Here is a 12,484-nt window from a genome sequence, read left to right on the forward strand (position 1 = left end):
GTCTGCTTTATTTCATCAGGGCATCCTACAAGTTCAAAATAATGAAGAATGTGAAGAATACTTTCTACTCCTATTTGTAATTTTCCCCTGTTTTCTTTTTGAAAGGCATTTATCATATTCATACTGCCTGTGTATATGCGTATCATTTTACATGTCCAAAGAAATGACTGTTCTGAAGTCCACACCAGGTAAGCAAATGAGAAAATGCTGTCACTTTGTTCAAAGCTATATAAATCCGTGAAAAATTTAAATTCATTACAAAAACAGAGTAAACATTTTACTATGTGATAGAGTGTGTTTGAAGACTGAGTGAAAAACTCACTTTTTCACATACATTTGTGTGTAGATAGGAAACTCCACACACCACACATCCCATTTTGCCTGTTTTAGTGTATGGGGTGTTTTCATGTTAGTTGTGTAGACAGTATGAAACCCCACACACAACACATCACATTTTATATGTTTTAGTGTATGTAGCCAAGCTGCTGAGTGTGCGAGAACATCTCTTTGAATGCTGAAGGTTTGCTCTTTAGATAGAAAGCTAGAGCTGTCAAATCATAGCCCACTGTGTTAACTGTTTGAGGAGCTGCTGTCCTGTCTCCAACTCCACTGTACTCTTTTATATCCTCACCAGCACAACATAAGGGCTGCAATATATGCGCATGCTCACCAAAACTTATGTTCTTTCTTGTTTAGAATAAGCTATTTAAGAAAAAATAAATTATCATTCCTTGGATGTCTTATGAAATGACTCCATTGCTGTTCTTCCCCCATCTCCCTCATCTTGTACTGTCTAGTTCTCACCCTCCCACTCCTTGTTCCCTTTTTCTCCCTTTCTGACTTCCCTTCTCCCCCCACACTCAAGCTCCCAATTTTCTTAGGAGATCTTGTCTCCCAATTTTACCTTCCCAGGAGGATCATCTATATTTCCCTTAGGGATCCCCTTGTTATTTAGCTTCTCTTGGGTTATGGACTTTAGGCTCCTTATTCTTGGCTTTACAGTTAATATTTACCTATGAGTGGATACATACAATGCTCTTTTTTCTGGGTCTGCTTTACCTCACTCAGGATGGTTTCTTCTAGTTCCATATATTTGCATGCAAATTTCAAGATGTCATTGCTTTTTACTGCTGAGTAGTACTCCATTGTTTAAATGTACCACATTTTCTTTATCTGTTCTTTGGTTGAGAAGCATCTAGATTAATTCCAGGTTCTGGTTATTACAAATAATGCTGCTAAAAGCATAGTTGAACAAGTGTTCTTGTGATATGGTTGAGCAGCCTTTGGGGGCAAAAAATACTCAATACAATAAAGACAAATTATATCCCCAAGAACATGAAAAACATCATTCACCGTGATCAACTTGTCTTTATTCCAGAGATGAAGGAATGTTTCAACATACAAAAATCTATCAATGTAATCCACTATAAACTGAAAGAAAAAATCTATACAATCTTCTCATTAGATTCTGAAAAAGCAATTGACAAAATCCAACATTCCTTCATGATAAAGGTCTTGGAGAGAGCAGAGATACAAGGAGCTTATTTAAACATAATAAAAGCTATATGTTGCAAGCTGACACCCGATATCAAATTAAATGCAGGGAAACTCAAAGCGATTTCACCAAAATCAGAAACAAGACAAGGCTGTTCACTATCTCCATATATATTCAACATAATTCTTGAAGCTCTAGCTAGAGTAATAAGACAATAAAAGGAGATCAAGGAAATACAAATTGGAAAGGACAAAGTCAAGCTTTCGCTATTCACAGATGATACAATAGTACACATAAGTGACCCCAAAAATTCTACCAGGGAACCCCTACAGCTCATAAACACCTCAGCAATGTGATAAGATACAAGATCAACTAAAAAAAAAATCAGTAGCCCTCTTATAAACAAATGATAAAGAAGCTCAGAAAGAAATCAGAGAAACATCACCAATCACAATAGCCACAATTAACATAAAAATCTTGGGGTAACACAAATCAAACAAGTGAAAACCTATTTGACAAAAACTTTAAGTCTTTGAAGAAAGAGATTGAAGAAGATATCAGAAAATGGAAAGATCTACTATGCTCTTGGATAGGTAGGATCAACGTAATAATAATGGCAATTCTATCGAAAGCTGTCTACAGATTCAGTGCAATCCTCATCAAAATCCCAACACAATTATTCACAGGCCTTGAAAGAACAACACTCAACTTCATATGGAAAAACAAAAAACCCATTATAACCAACAATTCTGTACAATAAAGGAACGTCTGGAGGCATCACCATCCCTGACTTCAAACTCTATTATAGAGCTACAATAATGAAAACAGCTTGGTATTGGCTTAAAAAACAAACAGATTGACTAATGGTATCAAATTAAAGATCCATATGCTAATCCACACACCTATGAATACATGATTTTTCATAAAGAAGCTAAAATTATACAGTGGAAAAGAAAATATTTAAAACTTTTTAATGACTACAGCATGTTCCAAACATAGTTTCTTATGAGGATCACAATTTTCAAAATTTTCACTGTAATTAATGTGTGACATACCAGTTTGCTCAATTGGGCTCCCTTCTTGACACCCACAGCCTCAGGGTAACTCCCAGTGGCCAGAGAGGCTTACCATAGAAGCTCTGCTGACTTGGTGTTTGTGTGTGTGCCTGTGTGTAGTGTTATATACAGATTTGTGTCAGATGGACTCGTGTTTATGTGGGTATATACACATGAGCATGTTGGTGAGTATGTATGTGTCTATGTTGGTGAGTATGCATGTGTCTGCATGTGGCGATCAGAGATTGATACCATTTTTTCCTTGATTTCCCTCCTCTTCCTTTTCATGGCAGGTCCCTCAATGGATCCAGAGCTCATTGACTTGGCTGGTCTGGATAATGAGTGTAGTAAAAGGAGCAGCATGCTGTGTTCCCGGCACCTGGCTGCCCAGCTAGTTTTACACCCAAAATAATTACATGGAAACTGTATTCATTGAAAGACTGCCTGATCCATTATCTCCAAACTCTTACTGACTAACTCTCAAATCTTGATTAACCCATATCTAGCAATCTGTGTGTCACCACGGGGTTGTGGCTTACTGGGAAGATTGCAACCTACATCCATCTTTGGCCAGAACTTCATGGTGTCTGCCTGACTCTGATTTTTTCTCCCAGCATTCTGTTCTGTTTACTCTGCCTATCTAAGCTGCTGTCCTATCAAAAGCCAAGACAGTCTCTTTATTTGACCAATTAAAGTAACACATAGACAGAAGACCAACCTACATCATTTCCCCTTTTTCTGTTTAAACCAAAAAGAAAGGCTTTCACTTTAACGTAGTAAAATTATATATAACAAAACAGTTATCAAGCAAGAATTACAGTTACAATATTTATATATACTTTATCTTTTTTCATAACTAAGGAGAACTATAACTAACCATTCTTCAACTCCAGAAGGATATAATATTACTCAAGTAAACAATTTCCAAAACTCCAGAAATGACAGAGACATCTTGCTGTCTATACCGTCACCCAAAGTTCTTCTGTACCATTGGGGCACCTATCTTCAGCCTACAGGCCCATAGTATCCAGCAGATATTTCCATGAAGCTGGAAAATTCAAAGACAGTTCAGTCACTATCTGCTGTGTCCTACAGAATGTCTCACAGACTCTTTCAGGAACCCCGAAGGATTATCTCACCTTAGGCAAGTTTAGCAGTCCTCTCTCTGCGAGTTCTTTGTGTCCAGTTTATGCAACAGTCCAGGCAAGAGCAGTTTCTTGACCAAATGGCTAACAAACTCCATAAGGAGCCTCTTCAATGCCCATCTTCCTCTTGAAATAGCTGGTGCTGCCAGGAGCAGACATGTCTCATCGTCATGAAAAGTCCTAAGTTGTTAGAACATTAAATGCCATATTCTGTAGTCTTTGAAAGATATGAAGAATGCCTATTTAACTGAAATATATCTCTACATATCTAGAAAATCTCTTTAACATGACTACAAGCGTGACTATTATCGATGATTATCCATTAGCAACCTATGTTTCCTAATTATACATTACATTTTTAAAATGAACTACACAATCACAATACCTTAATCAAGACCAGAGATACATATACAGATAACAAAATTGACCTTAAAATCCATACCAGTGCAAATTATTCATATCTATATCATATGCCCCTTTAAATGTAAAAGAACATTTATAAACATTATCTGGGAATATGGATGTAGTTATTTCTCTCTAAACTTCTTCCTGCTGTATAGGGGCACTGTTAATCAGGTCTTTCATGGTATAATCTGTGTGCTAGGTACATATGAAGTAATATTTTGAGGGTGTTCACAGCAACCTTTCAGGAGGGTGTGGTCTATCATACCATAGTGGGATAGAAACTATCCACAGGGTCTCATCCTCTGTGAAAACAAAAGAAGAACCTCCTTTCCAAAACATCATGTCCTTAAACCCAAATTCTGCAGTCATAATACTTTTATAATAATATACATGATGGTTTAGCCTAGCAGCCCATACAACGAAATATCTCTCTGTACTTAGCACCTACATAGTCAAAAAATTCTAAGAAAATACAATATACAGAATCCAAACTCTCTGTGAATTTTCCATTTTTATGTGGCTTATTTTTCTTTATTTCTTTTAATCTATAACTATCTGTACTCTGTCTCTTTAAAGACTTTACCCTTTTTTAAGGTATTAACTTTATTCTCTATATTCTTTTTCTTCTCTCTCCCAAGCCTATGTATGTCTAAAACAATGACCTGTTTAGAGGTCTTTTATATCTGAATCTGTTCTATTGCATTGTCTGTTTTTGCTTTATGCTTTGAAATCACTAAGTGCTTAAGAATCTAAGCTGTGACATTCCTAGGTCAAAAACAGGTACTGAGGGCTTGACCCGCCCAGTCCAACATGGCGGAGCCGCTTGTGGCTCTGAATCAGTTGTAACACTGAATCAGTTGCACATCTGAGCTGCAGAGAAGCAGGCTGTTCTGGATGTTGGCTCCACCTCTCTCCAATTTAAAAATGGGGGGGGGCATACCATTTTCTACTAGCTCTGGGGCCGCCAGGTAGGAGCCCCACTCAGCACTTTAACTCTGAGACTGAACATGCAGCACAGAAACTCTATCTGAGTTACAGCCAAATTGGCCACGCAGAGCACTGCCCAGCCTGGAAACATCTCTCTTTATGGTGGCAGAAATCCACCATGCTCTCCCGCTTGTGCACGTCTAGTAAACCTGATCCCGCTGCCTGCCCAGGTGCAGGTGGGGAGAGGTGAGCATTGGCATGGTCTCAGCGTACTTTCTTCCTAAGCCTCAGCAGGCACACAAACAACCAGGCCCAGAAATGTTCCATAGCATGAGTGTGCACTGGCAGCATAGCCAAGGAATCTGCATTTTAATATGGCGCAGCTTTTTTTCTTGCTCAGGCTGCTGACTCAGGAAAATTTCTCTGCAGCACACCCTAGCAAACAGCAAAAAGCTGTGTTAAACTCTATATTTGTGTCTAGAATTCCTTTTAAAGCCCTCTCAGGTTTTAAGTGGCATTAGTTACCATGTTGGGCAGCCACGCTGTAGTAAAAAGAGTTGTGGGTTGTATTCCCAGCACCCTGTCACCCAGAAAGTTTTACATCCAAAATAATTACATGGAAACTGTTTTCATCTAAAGACTGCCTGGCCCATTATCTCCAGCCTCTTACTGGTTTACTCTCACATCTTGATTAACTCATATCTAGCAATCTGTGGATCACCACGGGGTTGTGGCTTACTGGCTAGATTCTAACCTATGTCCATCTTGGGCCAGAGCTTCATGGCATCTGCCTGACTCTGCTTCTTCCTCCCAGCATTCTGTTCTATCTACTCTGCCTATCTAAGCTGCTGTCCTATCAAAAGCCAAGGCAGTCTCTTTATTTGACCAATTAAAGTAACACATAGACGGAAAACCCACCTACATCAGATGAGCTCCAAGTGTCCACCACTGTACCCTTCATGCTTGGGGTTACAGATGAGAAGCACTGTGCTGGGGAATTTTCCATGTGTTCTAGGCATTTGAACTGAGGTCCTCATGGCTGCATGGCAGACACTTTGCTGACTGGGCCAACATTGTAGCCCCACAAAATGTTTTGATGTGTGGAAAACACTGATTGATTTTCAAGGAAAGAATAAACATAAAAATCAGTTCTATGAATTGTCTTCTGTGTGAACTAGAAGTTAGTCTGCAGTGAGATGTCTGTCTGTTTCCAGTCTGTCCTCTTCACCTTCCCTGAAGAACAAGATCTGAATGCTTTCCAGACCTGCTAGTACCTGGTTTGTGCTTGTGTAGAGGACACATCTTAACCCAGAACAGCAAGACAACAAGATAGGTGGTGTAGACACTGTCACAGGAAGCATTCAGATATGAACTCTGTAAAACTTGATGTGGAAATATTCTTGGAAAATGCAGACATAAAGGAGAACTTTATTAACTGTTCCTTCATATTCTCTAGAAATTGTGAAATGCTCTTAATTATTATTTTTCTATTCCCCTCTTCCAGTATTGTATAAGATCTAGACTCTGTGACAATGGCCTTTGTGTGTGATTAATCTTAGTCATCCTGATAAGTGATTGATTCTTTTGGTTTGTGTGCCAGTTAGTTTATTGCCAACTTGGTCCAGCCCGAGTCATGTGGGAAGAAGGAATCTTGATTAAGAAATATATCTATCGGGTTGACTTGTAAGCAAGTCTGTGCGACATTTTCTTGATTAATACTGGATGTGGGAGGGGCCAGTCCACTGGGAAGAGTGCCACTTCTGGGCAGGTGTTTCTCAGTTGTATAAGCAAGCAGTCTGAGCAAGTCAGGAGGAACAAACCAGTAAAGAGAAATCCCATGTGGTGCCAAATTCCATTGCAGCCTCCAAGATCCTGCCTTGAATTACTGTCTGACTTTCCTAGGGGGATGGACTGTGACTTGTGATGTGCGTGCCAGATCAATACCATTCTCCCCAAGTCGCTGTTGATGAGGGTATTCATTGCAGCAGCACAAACCTAAGCAGAACAGTCAAAAACACTTCCTCAATATCATTTAATAAAGCTATTAGATTATTTTCAGATTCAATATCAATATTGTTTTATCACCAGTGTTCAGGAGGCAGAGATACTTTTCATATTTGGATCCAGCATAGCCTTCATACTTTGTCCAACTGTATAACTAGGAACTGGGTTCGAATTTTGTGTCATATGAAGTCCTTTGGCTCCACAGCATTATGGGGCTGAGGTGGCAGTCATGAAGGAGAAGGCATTAATAGAAATAATTGGATAAAGACAATTATTCTGTGCACACTTACATGCATGTTTAAAATCATTTACTCAAAATTCATGTGAAGACTGATGTTCATTGGAGTACTATGCACAATAACAAAATTAAGGGGTCTAAGTGTCTGCTAATACATAAACAGTAGAGAAGACGTGACCCAGAATAGTGCTTCTCTTCAAAATGGGAATTTGTAGCAATATAGAAAGAACTGAAAATTTGAGGAATATCATGCAAAGTAAAAATAGTTTAATCCCAGAAAGGCAAATATGTTTCACTGACATGCAGATTGTAAAGAAATTGACCTCCTGGCAGCAAAGTACATGTTGTCAAGGCAGTGAGGAATAAGGAGACACAGATGTGCTAAAAGTATAAAAATCTGTTAAACAGCATAAGTAGGATTTTATTTCTTTGAGATAAATTGCACAGCAAATTCAATCTAGCAGATATTAGTAGACATTTCAAAGTTTCGTAGAATACATTTCTAATGTGTAAAATGATGTATAATTGTAGTAATGGACATCACCCTATTTAGCTCGATATAAATATTTCACAAAATTTTTCATGAATCGTATTAGTTTTATACCTTAATTGTATTGCTACAGATTATTAATCTACAATTCTAATATTTAAATTGTGAGATAGAAAGTAGATGTGGCATATACGGTTAAGTATAGCCAGGTCCATAAAGTTTCCTTCCTAAACTCTTGGTTTTGTTGATAAAAATATGTGAAAGCAAGCAATATGGGTATTGAAAACAATTTAGTGGAGACTGAGATGGAGAATGTGCTGAGCACCAGGGAATGAGTGTGTGGGAATGGAAGAGTGGAGAGAGGAAGTTGTGCATTTAGTAGAGTGGAGCCTTGAAGATAGACTGGCTCATTAGGAGAGGAGGAGAATCCCAGGTCCTCTGGGATGTGGTTGGTCACGTGGTGGTCAGGCCCTTTGCTCTTGTTTGGTCATTAAAGACAGGGCCACAGTTGTGACCTCACAGGCCTAGAACTTGTCATGTAGCCCAGCCTGGCCTCAGTCTGCAGCAGTCCTCATGCCTCTACTTCCCAAGTTCCCTGAGTTTGGAGATCTTGCTTCCTGCTCTTCTCATAGCCTTACCCATTCTTGGCTTGTTGTTTCTTTTCTTTTCTTTTGAAATGTGGCCTTTCCTAGATTGTTAAGTGGAAATTTTCTTTGATGTAGGAGGAAACTTGTCTCTAATAAGGTTTACCATCTTCTGATCTGATATTTAACCACCCCTGTATACCTAGATAAAGAGCCACTGACCTCTGACTTTAGTTGAAAAGGTGTAGCAGGCTGTTAGGACCCAGTCATGCCATCTGTCTTAGAGGAACCTGACGTGTGTATCTAGGAACCAGGTAATTGCAGAGGCCTTTTTCTTCCCCTCCTCCTGCTTACCATCTCCTATCACATGAACACAAATTATTTCTTCACAAATAAGCATGATTGAATTCCTTTTTTGAGCTTCTTGGAAACAATGAAGGAAGTTGGTTGGCCTGTTTTATGGGTAATCGTTGGGGCTCTAAAGATGGTTCTACAGTCAATGTCTATGTCTGTAGGTAGCTGTTGAGTGGAGATTCCCTACTGCTTCATGTTCTCATTCTTACTCTTCTGTAAAATCAAAGTGGCCAACTGAAAATGAAAATTCTTTGGAGATTATTCATCTTGTTGTTTCTCTCTTTATACATTGGGAATGATGCTTATGAATTTTGTTAGTTAAATTAACATCATGGATTGGGCTGCCAAGTAACTACCACAGAATCAGTGGATTTAAAATCAAATGTGTCTCTGCACTGCAGTGTGAGAGCCTGAGGGGAGGATTCTCTCCCAGGATCTTCCTGTCTGGCCACCTTCTCTCAGCCATCTTGTGGCAGACCCTGCAATGCTGGCTTTTCTCATGAGAGGACACAGATGGCATTATGGGTTCCACTCTCAGGATTTTATCTATAACCAATTAATTCTTAAATTATATACTCTAGGATGATTACATGAAAGGTCGTTATCAAATTCTTGGATTTTAGAGGACCTACTTCTATGAACAGACACTGGTGTGGAGACAGAGAGGAAAATAATTCACGGGACTCATACACCCTAACCTTTTAAACCAGAACAGTTCTAAATACTTACTGTATTTTTAAGTGTATGAGTGTTTGCCTACATGTATGTCTGTGTAAAATTAGTGTGCCCTGAGACCTGTGGCTATCAAGAAGATGCACTGATTCCTGTTCTAGTTTCGGATATTGCTATGAATAAACAGATGACTGAAAGGCAAGATGGGGAGGAAAGGGTTTGTTCATCTTGTATTTCCATATTGTAATTAATTCATCATTGAAGGAAGTCAGGACAGGAGGAACTCAAAGTAGGCAGGAATCCACAGAGGCCATGATGGGCCCTGCTTCCTGACTTGCTCCCCATAGCTTGCTTAACCTGCTTTCTTTTACAACCTAAGACCACCAGCTCAAGGATGTAGCTTACACAATGGGTTGGTCCCTCCCCGATCCATCAGTAATTAAGAAAATGAGTTGACTGGATCTTCTGGAGGTGTTTTTTCAATTGAGGTCCCTCCTTTTAGATAACCCTGGCTTAGGTCACATTGACATAAAACTCGCTGGCACGGAATCTCCTTAAACTCGAGTCACAGATGACTGTGATCCACCATGGAAGTGCAGGCAACCAAACCCAGGTACTTTGCAAAAGCAACAAACACTCTTTACTGCTGAGCTATCTCTTCAGTACTGTTTTCTTTTTCATAGAACAGATATGTGTAATGTTATTTATTCTACAGAACCAGTTGTATTGGAAAGAAACCATCCTAATGTTGAATTTACTGTTGCTTTTGCCTCCATTCTCTCCTGGCAGAGCCTACTTGCTCTTCTTGCTCACAGTCATCCAGTGTATTGTAAGTGTGACTGAAGGAGAGGTTCTCATGATTGACAGGGATCACTTTCCGTGAGTAACCTCTGCTCCAGAAGCAGGCATCAGGGGTGGGTGATCAAATTAATTGCATTCATAGTTGGGTCTAAAATGTTATGTTATGAATTACCAGCAATTCCCCTTTTTCTTAATTACTTAGTTGAACATAAACAGACTATGAAACTTTGTTTTTATAATGTGATACCATGAATTTTGAAGTATGTAAAGAGTTTTGTAATATTAATTGAAAAATGGATGGAAAATCAAGAGCAGAGGTTTCTGCTGCTCAGAGAAAGTCTCAAAATTGTGGTGAGACCACTAGATCCCAGTGCCTCAGACAACACAATATAGGGGGCTGAACATGACAGGAAATTCACTCACCCCCTCCCAAAGAAAGATGTCAGGGGTTTCATAGAGCTTGGGTGTAGTGGGTTCAGCAGCACATTGGAGCTGGAGAGGGACAGCTGCAGAAGAATCAGGGTCCTCTTGATGCAAGTCTAGAAAGAGAGCAAGACAGCAGTCAAATATAAAAGAACTGTTTATCTCCTGTGTTTTTCAAACATGGAAAAAAAATTTTCCCGGTGGCCTGTGCTTAGGATTCCCAGCTCTCAAACATGGCCAAGTACATGTCAAGGAGAGAAGTCTTCAGAGAGGAGCTGAGGGCTTCGGTTAGTTGGTAGAGTGCTGGCTCTGTGTGCGTGAAACCCTGTGTTACATTCACAGTACCACAAACCCTGAGCATGGCTGTATTTCGGTAATCCCAGAATTTGGCGAGCAGGTTAGAGGCAGGAAGTTGCTCAGTCTTGGATATGTATGGAACTTAAGCCAGCCTGGACTGGTGGTTCTGTATCAAAACAAAACAAAACAAAACAAACAAAAACCAGAGATGCACTGAAGACACTGAGAGTGGAAGAGCTTGGGATTTGGAGGGCAAGGTTGGAGAGGAAAGGGTTAGGTTTGGCATCTGGTAGAGATTCATGGTTGTAAAGAGAGATTATTGGAGGATGCATCTGTCGTAAAGTGAGGGTAGCAGAAGAGAAGGATGTAGTGTCCTGAAGATGCACTGTGACCTCAGAGTGACAGTCTCACCTTCTTCATAAGAACTGGAAGGAGAGAAGTCTCCATGACCACTGTCTGAGGTGAGGTATGAATGATCTGCTCCTCAGGGAGCCAGCTTCAGAGGGGCAGAGACTCCTAGGAGAGTGGGCACATTGAGCTGTTTCCCTGGAGGGGCTGTTGTGTGCCCAGAGTGGACAAAAGGGTGTAGAGTTCTCTGGTGGGGAGAATCATACTGAGAATATCAGAAAGCTATTGACCTAGATTGACTGGTCCCTAAGATGGGGACATGTGTTGGAGTCAGCATGGAGTATAGAGGAGACTGTCCTGTTAGGCTGCCTGTGGTAGCAAAAGTCAGTATAACCAGCATACTCTCTGTGCCTTCTGGACTAATCTAAGGATATATAATGTGATCATTGTCTCTGTAGACATGAGTATACCAGTGGATACTACAGAGTGTCATCGTATTTCCTTGGGAAATTGCTCGGTGAGCTGGTACCCAGGAGGTTATTGCCAAGTATTATATGTACTGTTATAGTATTCATCATAACAGGTAAGTGACAAGGCAAGAAAATGCGTCTTTACTCTTGGGGGAGCCTGTTTTAGTTTGTGCAATTGTGGCAAGTCTAAAGTAGAAAAGTATGAGTAGAAAAGCACATCTCCACTGTGTGCCATCAAAACAGGAGTTCAGCATGAAGAAATTCTTCAAGACTTGTTCACAAAATAGTATAAAAGCCGTTTATGAAACTGTGTTTTACTAGAGATTCTGTGCACTGTAATGAGTGCATAAATAGCTACACATTTGAGACAATGCCAATGGAGCAAGGTCAATTATTAGATATCTACGCAAAGCTGTTTTAAAAGATTTATTTTTCCTTCATTTGTTTGTTTGCCTTCTCTCTCTCTCCTTTCTGTGTGTGTGTGTGTGTGTGTGTGAGAGAGAGAGAGAGAGAGAGAGACAGAGAGAGAGAGAGAGAGAGAGAGAGAGAGAGAGAGAGAGAGATGAGCGTGTGTGTACTAAATGATTCAGTGCCTAGAGAGGCCAGAGAAGAACATCAGTTTCCCTGGAACTGGAATTACAGAATGGGAACTGTCATGTAGGTGCTGGGATTGGAATCCAGGGCCTTGCAGTAATGGCACATGCTCTTAATCAGTGAACAATCTCTCTACCACAGCTATGTATTTTTCCTATTTTTTGTATAAGTGTCTGTTTATG

General features: G+C 39.9%; 1 protein-coding gene across 1 annotated transcript in view; it reads left to right on the forward strand.

The window, feature by feature from the left end:
* Window positions 1–12,484, forward strand: part of LOC121440977 (ATP-binding cassette sub-family G member 3-like) — a 55,318-nt gene that overhangs the window by 29,535 nt on the left and 13,299 nt on the right. Inside the window, exons 9-11 of the mRNA XM_041642081.1 lie at window positions 106–188; window positions 10,159–10,248; window positions 11,697–11,821. Coding sequence (XP_041498015.1) covers window positions 106–188; window positions 10,159–10,248; window positions 11,697–11,821 — 298 coding nt within the window. The remainder of the gene's footprint in view (window positions 1–105; window positions 189–10,158; window positions 10,249–11,696; window positions 11,822–12,484) is intronic.

Source organism: Microtus oregoni, unplaced genomic scaffold (genome assembly GCF_018167655.1).
Source record: "Microtus oregoni isolate MIOR12 unplaced genomic scaffold, Mior012 000072F_ref0000427, whole genome shotgun sequence".
Lineage (NCBI taxonomy): Eukaryota > Metazoa > Chordata > Mammalia > Rodentia > Cricetidae > Microtus > Microtus oregoni.